The sequence below is a fragment of the Anolis carolinensis genome, unplaced genomic scaffold (assembly GCF_035594765.1).
Source record: "Anolis carolinensis isolate JA03-04 unplaced genomic scaffold, rAnoCar3.1.pri scaffold_7, whole genome shotgun sequence".
NCBI classification, from domain to species: Eukaryota; Metazoa; Chordata; class Lepidosauria; order Squamata; family Dactyloidae; genus Anolis; species Anolis carolinensis.
In genome coordinates this window covers 39,404,379-39,418,035 of record NW_026943818.1, presented here as the reverse complement: position 1 = coordinate 39,418,035, position 13,657 = coordinate 39,404,379, and the positions used below count along the sequence as shown (strand labels likewise).

General features: G+C 44.3%; 1 protein-coding gene across 5 annotated transcripts in view; it reads right to left on the bottom strand.

Annotated features, from left to right (window-relative positions):
- The window catches only part of myo9b (myosin IXB), a 133,095-nt gene that overhangs the window by 20,201 nt on the left and 99,237 nt on the right, over nt 1–13,657 (bottom strand). For all 5 annotated transcript variants that reach the window (XR_010000160.1, XM_062959759.1, XM_062959762.1 and 2 more), the window contains 7 exons: nt 12,946–13,136; nt 11,133–11,231; nt 5,767–5,943; nt 4,368–4,409; nt 2,812–2,923; nt 2,613–2,686; nt 232–424 (listed from right to left, as the gene is read on the bottom strand). Coding sequence is in view for 4 of the 5 variants with exons in the window: in XM_062959759.1 (XP_062815829.1) it covers nt 232–424; nt 2,613–2,686; nt 2,812–2,923; nt 4,368–4,409; nt 5,767–5,943; nt 11,133–11,231; nt 12,946–13,136 (888 nt within the window). In the remaining variant the exon portion in view is untranslated. The remainder of the gene's footprint in view (nt 1–231; nt 425–2,612; nt 2,687–2,811; nt 2,924–4,367; nt 4,410–5,766; nt 5,944–11,132; nt 11,232–12,945; nt 13,137–13,657) is intronic.

Sequence of the window (13,657 nt, the reverse complement as noted above, 5' to 3'; positions counted from 1 at the left end):
AATCCATCTGCAATCGGCAGCGTGTCAGCAAAAATGGCTAGGCGTGTAAGTGCTGACACGCGTGTCATAGGTTGGCCATCACTGCACTAGACCCAAGTAAATATGGGAATAAGGAAAGAAGATAATGCTACAGATATGCATGGCCTCGCTATCTGTATCCCTGAACAGAAGAAAAGAAAGAAGTCACCCCAGGGAGAGGCGCCCCCCCCACACGAGCCCCCCGAGCCTCACCCGCCTGCAAGGACTGCTTCAGCTCCCTCATGCGGTTGGCGGAGCCCGACTTGCGGTAGATGCCCTCGGTGTACAGGCCGTGCATCTCCACGTACTCCAGCAGCTTCTCCATCACGACGGGGACCGCGTTCTTCTCGCCGGTCAGGGCGCTCACGCACACCCCGAAGTGGCGGGGGTCGGCCTCGTGGTCTCCCTGCAGCCAGAAATATAACACACATATAAAGCAAACATTCAAGGCCTTAATATAGAACAGAGACAGAGACAAACACAGGCACGGGCTGGCCTCGAACTCGTGACCTCTTGGTCAGAGTGATTTGTTGCAGCTGGCCGCTAACCAGCCTGCGCCACAGCCCGGCCATTCGTATGAAATCACTTGCTGTTTCTGTTTGTTCCATTCATATGGCCCCGTTTCTGTGAGCTGCTTATGTCAATGGGCGCCTAAACGAATAGGGTCTCTGAGCATTGAGCGTTCGGCACTCGACTGTAGACCCTGCGAGCCGGGCCTACGAGACATCGAGCGCTCGATATCTCATAGGCTCGGCTCATAGGGTCTCTGAGCATTGAGCGTTCGGTGCTCGACTGTAGACCCTGCAAGCTGGGCCTACGAGACATTGAGTGCTCGATGTCTCGTAGGCTCGGCTAACAGGGCCTCTGAGCATTGAGCGTTTGGCACTTGACTGTAGGCCCTGCGAGTCGAGTGCTTGATATCTCATAGGCTCGGCTCATAGGGTCTCTGAGCATTGAGCGTTCGGTGCTCGACTGTAGGCCCTGCGAGTCGGGTCTACGAGACATTGAGTGCTCGATGTCTCGTAGGCTCGGCTAACAGGGCCTCTGAGCATTGAGCGTTTGGCACTTGACTGTAGGCCCTGCGAGTCGAGCGCTTGATATCTTATAGGCTCGGCTCATAGGGTCTCTGAGCATTGAGCGTTCGGTGCTCGACTTTAGACCCTGCAAGCTGGGCCTACGAGACATTGAGTGCTCGATGTCTCGTAGGCTCGGCTAACAGGGCCTCTGAGCATTGAGCGTTTGGCACTTGACTGTAGGCCCTGCGAGTCGAGCGCTTGATATCTCATAGGCTCGGCTCATAGGGTCTCTGAGCATTGAGCGTTCGGCGCTCGACTGTAGGCCCTGCGAGTCGGGTCTACGAGACATCGTGCACTCGATATCTCATAGGCTCAGCTCATAGGGTCTCTGAGCATTGAGCGTTCGGCGCTCGACTGTAGGCCCTGCGAGTCGGGTCTACGAGACATCGTGCACTCGATATCTCATAGGCTCAGCTCATAGGGTCTCTGAGCATTGAGCGTTCGGCGCTCGACTGTAGGCCCTGCGAGTCGGGTCTACGAGACATCGTGCACTCGATATCTCATAGGCTCAGCTCATAGGGTCTCTGAGCATTGAGCGTTCGGCGCTCGACTGTAGGCCCTGCGAGTCGGGTCTACGAGACATCGTGCACTCGATATCTCATAGGCTCAGCTCATAGGGTCTCTGAGCATTGAGCGTTCGGCACTCGACTGTAGAACCTGCGAGCCGGACCTACGAGACATCGAGCGCTCAATATCTCGTAGGCTTGGCTCATAGGGTCTCTGAGCATTGAGCGTTTGGCGCTCGACTGTAGGCTCTGTGAGTCGGGCTTATGAAATACCGAGTGCTCGATGGTCATAGGCCCGGCTCACAGGGCCTCTGAGCATCAAGTGTTCGCCTGTCGACTGCAGACCCTGCGAGCCGGGCCTATGAGACATATATATATATGTGTGTGTGTGTATATATATATAATTTTTTATATTTTTTATTATATATATTATAAAAATAGATAATTTTTTCAGAATAAGGTTTTTTTTAACCATGAGGTATGAGCCTTTTCAGAAAAGACTTGAAGACAATACAGTGTAACTTTTGAGTGTAACGCTCAATTTTGTCAAGGAACTTCCCATGCAATGTTTTGTTGTGCCAGCTGTCAGCTCTAGTTTGTAGTGCGGTTTTCTTGCACTGATTTCGTGTCTGCTGTGCTTTGAGGAGTTTCTGATTTTTGACTTCAATCAAAGCAGGTTCTTCACTTTGCTTGACATATTCTGCAAGGGCAGAATTATTATTATTATTATTATTATTATTATTATTATTATTATTATTATTATTATTATTATTATTGGTCCCCCTGGGGGAGAAGAGCAGTATATTAAATAAATAAAAATTATTATATATACACTCCACTTGCCTCAATCCCAACAGAGCTCTGAACAAACCTCCGAGGATAACTGCCACAGATGCAGGTGAAACATCAAGAGAGAATGCTGCTGGAACACAGCATTAGAGCCCGAAAAACTCACAACAAGCCACAACAACAAAGGCCGTGAAAGACTTTGACAATACATTGAACCACTCACCTTCTTTGCTGTCGAGGAGGTGCATCCGCTTTGGATCCTGGACAAGCACTTCTTGTGGCAAGTCAGCTTACAGACTAGAGGACCGAAGGAGAAAGGAAACAAGTTCAGGAAGGCTGGCGAGAGGACTTCCTCCGTCCCTTGAGCCACGAGTCCGACCTGGAGGAGGCCGGCGTTTGTCTCGGGCACCTCCCGCACTCACTTCTGCACAGGCAGGCCTTCTCCATGGGCCAAATGTAGGAGCAGCACTGCTCGCAGGACTGCAGGATGTTGACCTGGTAGCTCACAAAGACGTGGCCATTCAGCTCCTCGATCTGCAAAATACAACACCACGGGATGAGCAGGCACAAAACTAGGGTCGGTTCTGTCACTACAACCCCTGACCACGTTGCCTGCGGAGCTGGGAGAAGTTGCAGTATATACTCGAAGATATGCCGAGTTTCTCAGCCCTTTTTTTTTAGTTGAAAAAGCCCCACTTGTAACGGGGTCAAGGCCGGGCAGCAGAGCCCGGAGGCCATGGCTTGCAATCTATCTATATATATAAAAGGGTAATGGAATCACGGCACCGGACAAAACAACTAAACTAAATGCCCCACAACCTCGAAAGTTGACAGCACAACCTCTCATCCACGCCTCTACGTTCATACAACTAAAAGAGAGAAAAAATAAAGTCCTAGCCACAGCAACACATGGCCGGGCACAGCTAGTATATATATAAAAATGTAATGTGCGTTTTTCCCATGGAGTAAACAACAAAACCACTGAACCAAATCACACCAAATTTGGCCACAAAAGACATAGCCATCCCATCTATGTCCTTCAATAAAAAAAACAAGAAATATTAAGTCCAAATAACAACCCTGCCCAAAACCCCCAATTGTTTACTACGCATGCGCAGTCATTATTATTACTATTCTTCTTCTCATTATTATCCAGGAAGGAAACAGCCAGGCTTTGAAACTACAAGGCCATTAAATGCTAATTGCCCTCTTTCTCTGCACACCCTCCACCTCAGTCACCTCAGTCACTCAGTGGGTTCAACTAGATGGCCCATGCGATCTCCTCCAACTCTATTATTATGACAGTAGAGTCTCACTTATCCAAGCTAAACGGGCCGGCAGAAGCTTGGATAAGCAAATATCTTGGATAATAAGGAGGGATTAAGGAAAAGCCTATTAAACATCAAATTAGGTTATGATTTTACAAATTAAGCACCAAAACATCATGTTATACAACAAATTTGGCAGAAAAAGTAGTTCAATACGCAGGAATGTTATGTTGTAATGACTGTATTTACGAAATTAGCACCAAAATATCACGATGTATTGAAAACATTGACTACAAAAATGGCTTGGATAATCCAGAATGTTGGATAAGCAAGTGTTGGATAAGTGAGACTCTACTGTAGTAGCAACAATAATAGAGAATAATAATAATAATACAGTAGAGTCTCACTTATCCAACACTCGCTTATCCAACGTTCTGGATCATCCAACGCATTTTTGTAGTCAATGTTTTCAATACATCGTGATATTTTGGTGCTAATTTTACTTTGAAATTGACCCAGAACGGCTGCATTTCCCGCCCTCGGCTTATACTTGAGTCAATATAAGTTTATTGGGAAGTTTATTGTGGTAAAATGAGGTGCCTCGGCTTATATTCGGGTCGGCTTATACTCGAGTATATACAGTACTTTTTCCCAGTTTTTCCGACTTTTCTAGGCAGGCCGGTAGAAACTGTTGTCGCTGGGCTACTCACCACCCGCTCCTGTTTCCGCTTCTTCTTGTGTCCCTTGCTGGGCTGTTGGGGGAAGAAGAAAAAGGGAGGCACGGCACTGATGAAGGTGTATTGGGAAAATATAATACTTGTATTGGAAAATATATATATTGAATGTAATCATGTTAAGAAATAGGAAAATATGTAATCACCAGCAGATTGTGTGCTAGCCTTAAAAATCCACTCTGCTCAGCAAAATAACTGTCTACCCAAAGCAAGACCAAAGTTCACTGAGTGCCAGGGACATATGTTAAGTGTCAACAAGAATAGATAAGCTAATGGACAAGAGACAGGTTAAGGCTTTTTGGGATGTCAAGATAAGACCTGGCGCCATGAGGGGAGTGCTAATGGGTCTCTGACAGCTAAGATAAGGGGGAACTCCTTCATTAATGATAACCCCTAAAAGCTGAGATAGGAAATTCCAGAGATAACGCCTAATGGAGGGTTAGAGGTCTTGAAAGTAGTCTATATTTTAGGAAAATGCAAAGATAGTTTTTAGTAAGTGTGCAGTAAGACTTTTTTCACACTAACTGGTGATTTTGACACTAATGTGGTTTTTACTCCTACTTCCTTTCTCACCCCGAGTTTTAACCTAGTGTCCATGTGGCCCGCCCTTGGTTTTATTGTTCTTTTGATCTTGTTTAATTTTTCGTGTCAGGAGCGACTTGAGAAATTGCAAGTCGCTTCTGGTGTGAGAGAATTGGCCGTCTACGAGGACGTTGCCCAGGGGACGCCCGGATGTTTTGATGTTTTTACCATCCTTGTGGGAGGCTTCTCACACGTCCCCGCATGGAGCTGGAGCTGATAGAGGGAGCTCATCCGTGCTCTCCCCGGGTGGGATTCGAACCTGGCAGCCTTCAGGTCAGCAACCCAACCTTCAAGTTACAAGGCTTTAATCCACTACACCACCAGGGGCTCCTATCTTGTTTAATGTAGTGTATATTTTCTTTTATTGTTGTTGTTTTATTGTTGTTTAATGTGCTATTATTTGTTGTTCTATTACATTTTGTTATATTGTATTGTTCTGGGCATGGTCCCATGTAAGCCGCCCCGAGTCCCCGTTGGGGAGATGGTGGCGGGGTATAAATAAAGTTTATTATTATTATTATTGATAATACCTGTGTGACGTAGTAGATGGAGGAAAAAGAGTATATAAGAACCTGTGATTCTTTGTTCCAGGACCTTCGCTTTCCTGACCACAGGAGAAGGTCTTTGCTTATTCTCTCTGGCCATTGAGAATAAGCGTCATTTTTTCTACAGCCACCGGAACTCTCTTTGTCTCATTTCCTCAAACCTTGGTCTGCCATTTCAGCACCTTGGGCTCAAGCGGCCCTTCCCGAAGGCAACTCACACCAGCCCTCTCGTCCCGTTGGAGACGCACCTTTGGCGGCTCCGGCTCCTCCTTCTTGGCGTAGCTGCGGGCGAACTCGTCCAGGAGGGACTGGAAGAGGTTCAAGACCAGCTTGACGTCCTTCCCCTCCCTCTGCTTGGCCATGTTGACCACCAGGAGCTGGTAGTTCTCCATCAGGTCTTGGTAGCCGACGTGGATCTGGCCGTTCTGCGGAAGGAAAGAAGGAAAGAAGCAGAGTGCTGTAGCTCAGCAGCAGCCCGGTGATACAGTCCCAAGCAAAGAAGCAGGATTGCAAATTAGGGCAGATAGCCAGCTTCGTAGATCAGGGGTCCCCAAACTTTTTAAATAGAGGGCCAGTTCACGGTCCCTCAGACCGTTGGAGGGCCGGACTAGGGTTGAAAAAAAAACTATAAACAAATTCCTATGCATACTTCACATATCTTATTTTGAAGTAAAAAAACAAAAAACAAAATGGGAACAAATACAGCCTCAATGTTAATCATAATCATAATCATAATAAAAATAATAAAGAGGGTTGGAAGAGACCCCTTGGGCCATCTTGTCCAACCCCCTTCTGCCTTTGTGCACCAAAAGCACAAGCAAAGAACCCCTGTCAGATGGCCACCCAGCATCAATGTTGTTCATCATCATCATCATCATCATCATCACACAGTCCTAAATGCCGGGGAAGTGTTCAACTTGTGATTTTGTGATACGAAATCCAGCAAGTGTGTGTATATATATATATCGTTTGCTGTTATGCTGTGTCTTTGTGACAATCTATACAGTAGAGTCTCACTTATCCAACACTCGCTTATCCAACATTCTGGATTATCCAACGCATTTTTGTAGTCAATGTTTTCAATACATCGTGATATGTTGATGCTAAATTCGTAAATACAGTAATTACAACATAACATTACTGCGTATTGAACTACTTTTTCTGTCAAATTTGTTGTTAAACATGATGTTTTGGTGCTTAATTGGTAAAATCATAACCTAATTTGATGTTTAATAGGCTTTTCCTTAATCCCTCCTTATTATCCAACATATTCGCTTATCCAACATTCTGCTGGCCCGGTTATGTTGGATAAGTGAGACTCTACTGTATATATAAAAGAGTGATGGCATCATGGCGACCCACAAAACAACAAAACTACAGGCCCCCCAACCTCGAAATAATAATAATAATAATAATAATAATAATAATAATAATAATAATAATAATAATAACTTTATTTTTATACCCCGCCCCATCTCCCCGAAGGGACTCGGGGCGGCTTACATGGGGCCAGGCCCGATAAAACAAACAAAACAGTAACAAAGCAATAAAACAATTATCCCAGTAAAAAACATCAACATCAATAAAAACAATCATTAAAAGCAACAAGCAGGATACAGTGTTAAAAACAGGAGACTAATTGGTAGATTCCAGGCGAGACAACACAACCCATCATCCACGCCTCTAGGTTGATACAACAAAAAGAAAAGAAAAATAAAGCCCTAATTAGAGAGAGAGGAATAATTGCTTTTATCCAATTGCTGCCAGTTAGAAGGCTAAGCTCCTCCAACTTGGTCTCCTAGCAACCCAATAAAAAATAATAAAAAACACTAAAAAATAATTAAAAGCACTAAAAAATTAATACAATAAAATACTATAATAACGGAAAATAACTAAAAATAATACAAGAAAATAATAAAATATAATAAATAAAAAGATAACTTACAATAAAATTAATTAAAAAATACAAATAACATCAAATAAAAATTACACAACAATTTTTAACCAATACCACCACCACTTTGCCACAGCAACGCGTGGCCGGGCAGAGCTAGTAATAATAATAATAATGATAATAATAAAGAGGATTGGAAAAGACCCCTTGTGCCATTTAGTCCAACCCGCTTTTGCCTTTGTGCATCAAAAGGACTGGCAAAGCACCCCTTAGTAAATTATTAATTAAATAATAATTAAAATACCATTATGAACAAGCAAAGCTTTAGAAGGCGTGCAACAGGTGAGGGAGGGGCTGGGAAAGGTCGAGGATGAGGGAGCCACTGTCACGGGGGCCGGACAGATGGCTTCGATGGGCCGCATGTGGCCCCCGGGCCTTAGTTTCTTAACATGACTTTGCAGGAAGCAGAAATTCCGTGGCTAAGGTAATGATTTAGAACAGGGGTCCCCAAACTAAGGCCCGGGGGCCGGATGCGGCCCTCCAAGGTCATTTACCTGGCCCCCGCCCTCATTTATAATATAATATTTTTATATCATTTTAAATAATATAATGTATTGTATATACATATAATATTGATAATAATATTATAATGTTATACAATATAATACTAATAATAATACCATATAATAATATTAATTATATGTTATATATCTATATATATAAAAGAGTGATGGCATCAGGGCAGCGGACAAAACAACAAAACTACAGGCACCCAAACCTCGAAATTTGACAACACAACCCATCATTCACGGCTCTAGGTTGATACAACAAAAAAGAAAAGAAAAATAAAGTCCTAATTACAGGGAGAGGAATAATAGTTTTTATCCAATTGCTGCCAGTTTGAAGACTAAGCTCCACCCACTTGGTCTCCTAGCAACCTCCTCAGCCCAGGGGACAGGCACAGTTAGGCCACACTTAGGCCTCTTCCACAGATTATCAGATTTTAACTGGATTATATGGCAGTGTAGACTCAAGGCCCTTCCACACAGCTATATAACCCATTTAGAATCTTATATTATCTGCTTTGAACTGGATTATCTTGACTCCACACTGCCATATAATCCACTTCAGTCTGCATACTAAACATAAAGACAACCATACAACAGACATTCAATACCACCACTACCTCAACAATTTCTCACCAACACCACCAGACAATGCCATAGCAACGCGTGGCCGGGCACAGCTAGTTACATATAATATTACAGTATAGTGGTATAGTTCAATATAGTAATATATAATGCTAATATTGTGATATGCTAATAATATAATATATTGTATGTACATACAGTTGCTCTGGAGTGAGAAGGTGAGAAGGGCAGGAAATAAATGTAATAAATAATGTAGTAAATGAATAAATAAATAATTTTAGACTTAGGCTCGCCCAAAGTCTGAAATGACTTGAAGTCACACAACAACAACAATCCTAATTAACTTGACTATCTCATTGGCCAGAAGGAGGCCCACACTTCCCATTGAAATCCTGATAGGTTTATGTTGTTAACTATTGTTTTCATTTCTAAACATTGTATTGTTCTTTTGTTGTTGTTGTTTTGCACTACAAATAAGACATGTGCAGTGTGTACAGGAATTTGTTTGGTTTTTTTTTTTTCAAATGATAATTCGGCCCCTCCACAGTCTGAAGGATAGTGGACCGGCCCCCTGCTTAAAAAGTTTGAGGACCCCTGATTTAGAATAATAATAATAGGTAAAGGTAAAGGTTTCCCCTGATGTTAAGTCCAGTCTCTACAACAATGATGGGCAACCTTTTGCGCTTGGTGTGTCAAAATTCACCAAAAAACCTAGCATGACTTGGTGTCGTGATCTCCAATCCTTGACATCTCTCGTCAGCTGACAAGGAACAGATGCCAGCCATAAACACCGTCTATGGGAAGTATGAATTTCTAGTTTTGAATTTTGGACTCAAATCCGGATCAGCAGTCTTCCAAAATCTCATCAACGAAGTGCTCAGGGAACACCTAGGTAAAGGTGTTCTCTGTTATTTGGATGACGTCCTCATCATTTCTAATGACCTTGGGTGGTGAACATTTATTTATTTATTATGCATCATAAACCAGCATAACCAGAGAAACTGTGAATCCTATCAAGAATTTCTTGTTACTACCAATATTTCCATGTACAACACTTTATGGTACGTACATTTACCGATCCTGCCTGCTCTGGTGTTCTGTTCGTTGGGCATGCTTTTAAACAAAAACTTAGGTCTTACTTTCGGGGGAGGCTTTATATTTAGCAATTCAGCAAAACCTCTACTAGGTCTTATTTTCTGGGGATGTCTTATTTTAGGGGAAACAGGGTATTTGGATGACATCCTCATCATTTCTAATGACCTTGGGTGGTGTGTCACTTCGAGAAAAAAACCATAATTTCGCAATAAATATAGTTTAAATAACAAAAATATATAAAATAATATAAAAAAAAATACAGCCCGGGGCTGTGGCACAGACGGGAGAGCAATGAGTCACTGACCAGGAGGTCATAAGTTCGAGGCCCGCTCGGAGCTATGTTTGTTTGTCTTTGTCCTGTGTTAAAAAGGCATTGAATGTTTGCCTAATATGTGTAATGTGATCCGCCCTGAGTCCCCTTCGGGGTGAGAAAGAAGGGCGGAATATAAATGATGTAAATAAATAAATAAATAAATAAATCTATATATATAAAAGGGTAATGGAATCACGGCACCGGACAAAACAACTAAACTAAATGCCCCACAACCAAGAAAATTGACAGCACAACCTCTCATCCATGCCTCTACATTCATACAACAAAAAGAAAAGAAAAATTAAGTCCTAGCCACAGCAACGCGGGGCCGGGCACAGCTATCTATATATATAAAAGGGTAATGGAATCACGGCACCGGACAAAACAACTAAACTAAATGCCCCACAACCAAGAAAATTGACAGCACAACCTCTCATCCATGCCTCTACGTTCATACAACAAAAAGAAAAGAAAAATTAAGTCCTAGCCACAGCAACGCAAGGCCGGGCACAGCTATCTATATATATAAAAGGGTAATGGTATCACGGCACCGGACAAAACAACTAAACCAAACGCCCCACAACCTCGAAAACTGACAGCACAACCTCTCATCCACACCTCTACGTTCATACAACAAAAAGAAAAGAAAAATTAAGTCCTAGCCACAGCAACGCGTGGCCGGGCACAGCTAGTTGTAATATATAACTATATTCAATAAATCAAAAACTATTTACTACCATTATTTCCATGTACAACAATCTATGGGACCTCTTGCAGTTTCCATACTGATTTCTCTCTATTCTACCGGTAGTTTCAATGTAGTCATGAATAATGAATAATATAATAATAATATAATGGTAATAATAAGATAATAATAGAAGTATAGAGGCTCAGCCCTGTCTCTGGCTCTTGGAAGGAGGCCCCGCCCCCTTCCCTAGCTCCGCCCTGTTTCCCAACAAGCACCTCAGGAAAGGTATAGGTTCTCAGGCTCTTGGGAAGAAGCCACGCCCCCTCCTCTAGCTCCGCCCCTTGTGTCCTAACAGGCACCTCAGGTGCTCAGCCCTGTCTCCAGTACTTGGAAAGAGGCCCCGCCCCTCCCCTGGCTCCGCCCCCATGTCCTAATAGGTGCGGAGAGGGACGGTTTCCACATGTGCTACTTACCGGAGCAGAATACATGGTCTTGATGTTCCCCCGGAACTTCTCGGTGGCTTCGAAAAACAAGCATTCGACAGCAGACTCTTGCGAGTGGACATCATTGATCTGACAACGGAAGCAAGGATGGACGGTCAGCTAGGAAGTTACTTTTTCTTGTTCAGACTGGGAATGGCACTCTCGTTGCTTGTGATGTTGCCCCCCCCCCAATCCTGGATAATAAATTAGACTGGGAAAGGTTGAGCCGTTTTCATTTAAGACATGAAACTGACCTCCTCGTGTCAGTTTCTGAGAGGTTCATCTAAGATTATTTCTTCCTTCAAAACTAACTAGCTGTGCCCGGCCAGGCGTTGCTGTGGCTTATGGGAATCCTTTGTTGCATCTTCAAAGCCTTGCTGCTTCCTGCCTGGGGAATCCTTTGTTGGGAGGTGTTAGCCGGCCCCGATTGTTTCCTTTCTGGAATTCCCAATTTCCCTGTTTTCAGAGTGTTGCTCTTTATTTACGGTCTTGGTTTTAGAGATTACCGTATATTGTTCTGTTTTATTATGCCACAGTAATGATTACATATTATATTTACAATCTTCTATTACCTGCTTTGAACTGGATTATATGAGGCCCCTTCTACACAGCTGTATACAATCCACACTGAAGTGGATTATATGGCAGTGTGGACTCAAAACAATCCAGTTCAAAGCACCTACTGTGGATTATCTACCTTGGCATAAGGAGTAATATAGCTGTGTGGAAGGGCCTTGAGTCTACACTGCCATATAATCCAGTTCAAATCAGATAATCTGTATCTTATAGGCAGTGTGGAAGAGGCCTGAGGCCTAACTGTGCCTGTCCCCTGGGCTGAGTAGGTTGCTACTACAGTATTTTATAATACTATAGTATTTTATAGGCAGTGTGGATCAGGCCAAGTGCACTCTGCTGTGCCTTGGGCGCCATTTTGGCTGAGGGAGTTGCTAGGATACGAAGGGGGCGGGGCCTAAAGGCAGCAGAGCCTACCTTTCTGACTGGCAGTTAGGGGGAGAAAGGCTCTTCCTCGTCTTCTGTAATTTCGACTATTTTGCTAGGGTTTTTTTATTGAAAGACACACACAGAGCCTTGATTGGCATACGACAAAATCACAACACAGGCATATGCAACAATCACAAATAAAAAGGAGAGTATAATTAAGATCTTATAATCTCAAGAATAAAATTTGCAATCGTCTCAGAAAAGAATGCCTTAGAGCTGTTCAGAAGGTATGGAATTTTGCAGTTGGGAACACTGTGAAAAATGGAATTTCCGTATTATCATAAACAAAGAATCGTGAAGTGCTTCAATCAAGTCACAAGAACAAACGCTTTTGGGAAGAGGCCCCGCCCCTAGCCCCACCCTTTAGTCCTATAAGGCCTCTCAGGAGAGGTATAGAGGCTCAGCCCTGTCTCATGCTCTTGGGAAGAGGCCCCGCCCCCGCCCCTAGCCCCGCCCTTTAGTCCTAAAAGGCCTCTCAGGAGAGGTATAGAGGCTCAGCCCTGTCTCAGGCTCTTGGGAAGAGGCCCCGCCCCCACCCCTAGCCCCGCCCTTTAGTCCTATAAGGCCTCTCAGGAGAGGTATAGAGGCTCAGCCCTGTCTCAGGCTCTTGGAAGAAGGCCCCGCCCATTCCTCTGGCTCCGCCCAGTGTCCTAACAGGCACCTCAGGGGCTCAGCCCTGTCTCCGGCACTTGGGAAGAGGCCCCGCCCCTCCCCTAGCCCCGCCCCCGAGTCCTAATAGGTGCCATCACCGCCCCCCTGGATCGCTTCACTTTGGGAATCACTGTTCTAGACCGTCTCCCACCTTGTTGAGAAGGAACTCGTCCAGGTATTTGAGCTCGTTGGCATTGGTGATGTCCCGCAGGAAGGGTGCCCGCCACTTCTCCGGCGCGGTCTTGGCTTTGCTGATCTTGATAGTGCGGCTCCGCTTGGCTTTGCCGCTCTCTTTGGCCGGACGCTCCTCCGACTGCGCCCGAGGAGGAAGGCCCGGGGGGGCTGTGGGGCAGAAAGCGGGAGAGGGGCTTGGCAGCGGGACCCCCTACGCACAGATTCACAACAATACGCTTTGGAGCCTTGCAAAGCGGGGGAGACTATAGTGAATGTTTTTACTCTGTTGAAGCTGTGTAATTGATCTACTGTGATTGTTATGTATTTTATATTGTTGAGTCTACACTGCCATATAATCCAGTGCAAATTAGATAATCTGTGGAAGAAGCCTAACTGAGGCCTAAGTCTGCCTGTCCCCTAACTATACCCTGGCTGTCCCTTGGTTGAGTTGGTTGCTAGGAGACCAAGTGGGCAGAGATTAGCCCTCTAAACTGGCAGCCATTGGATAAAAACAATTATTCCTTTCCCTCTAATTAGGACTTTATTTTTCTTTTCTTTTTTGTTGTATCAACCTAGAGGCGTGGATGATGGTCAAATTTCGAGGTTGGGGGGCCTGTAGTTTTGTTGTTTTGTGGGTCGCCGTGATGCCATCACTCATTTATATATATAGATATACAGTAGAGTCTCAC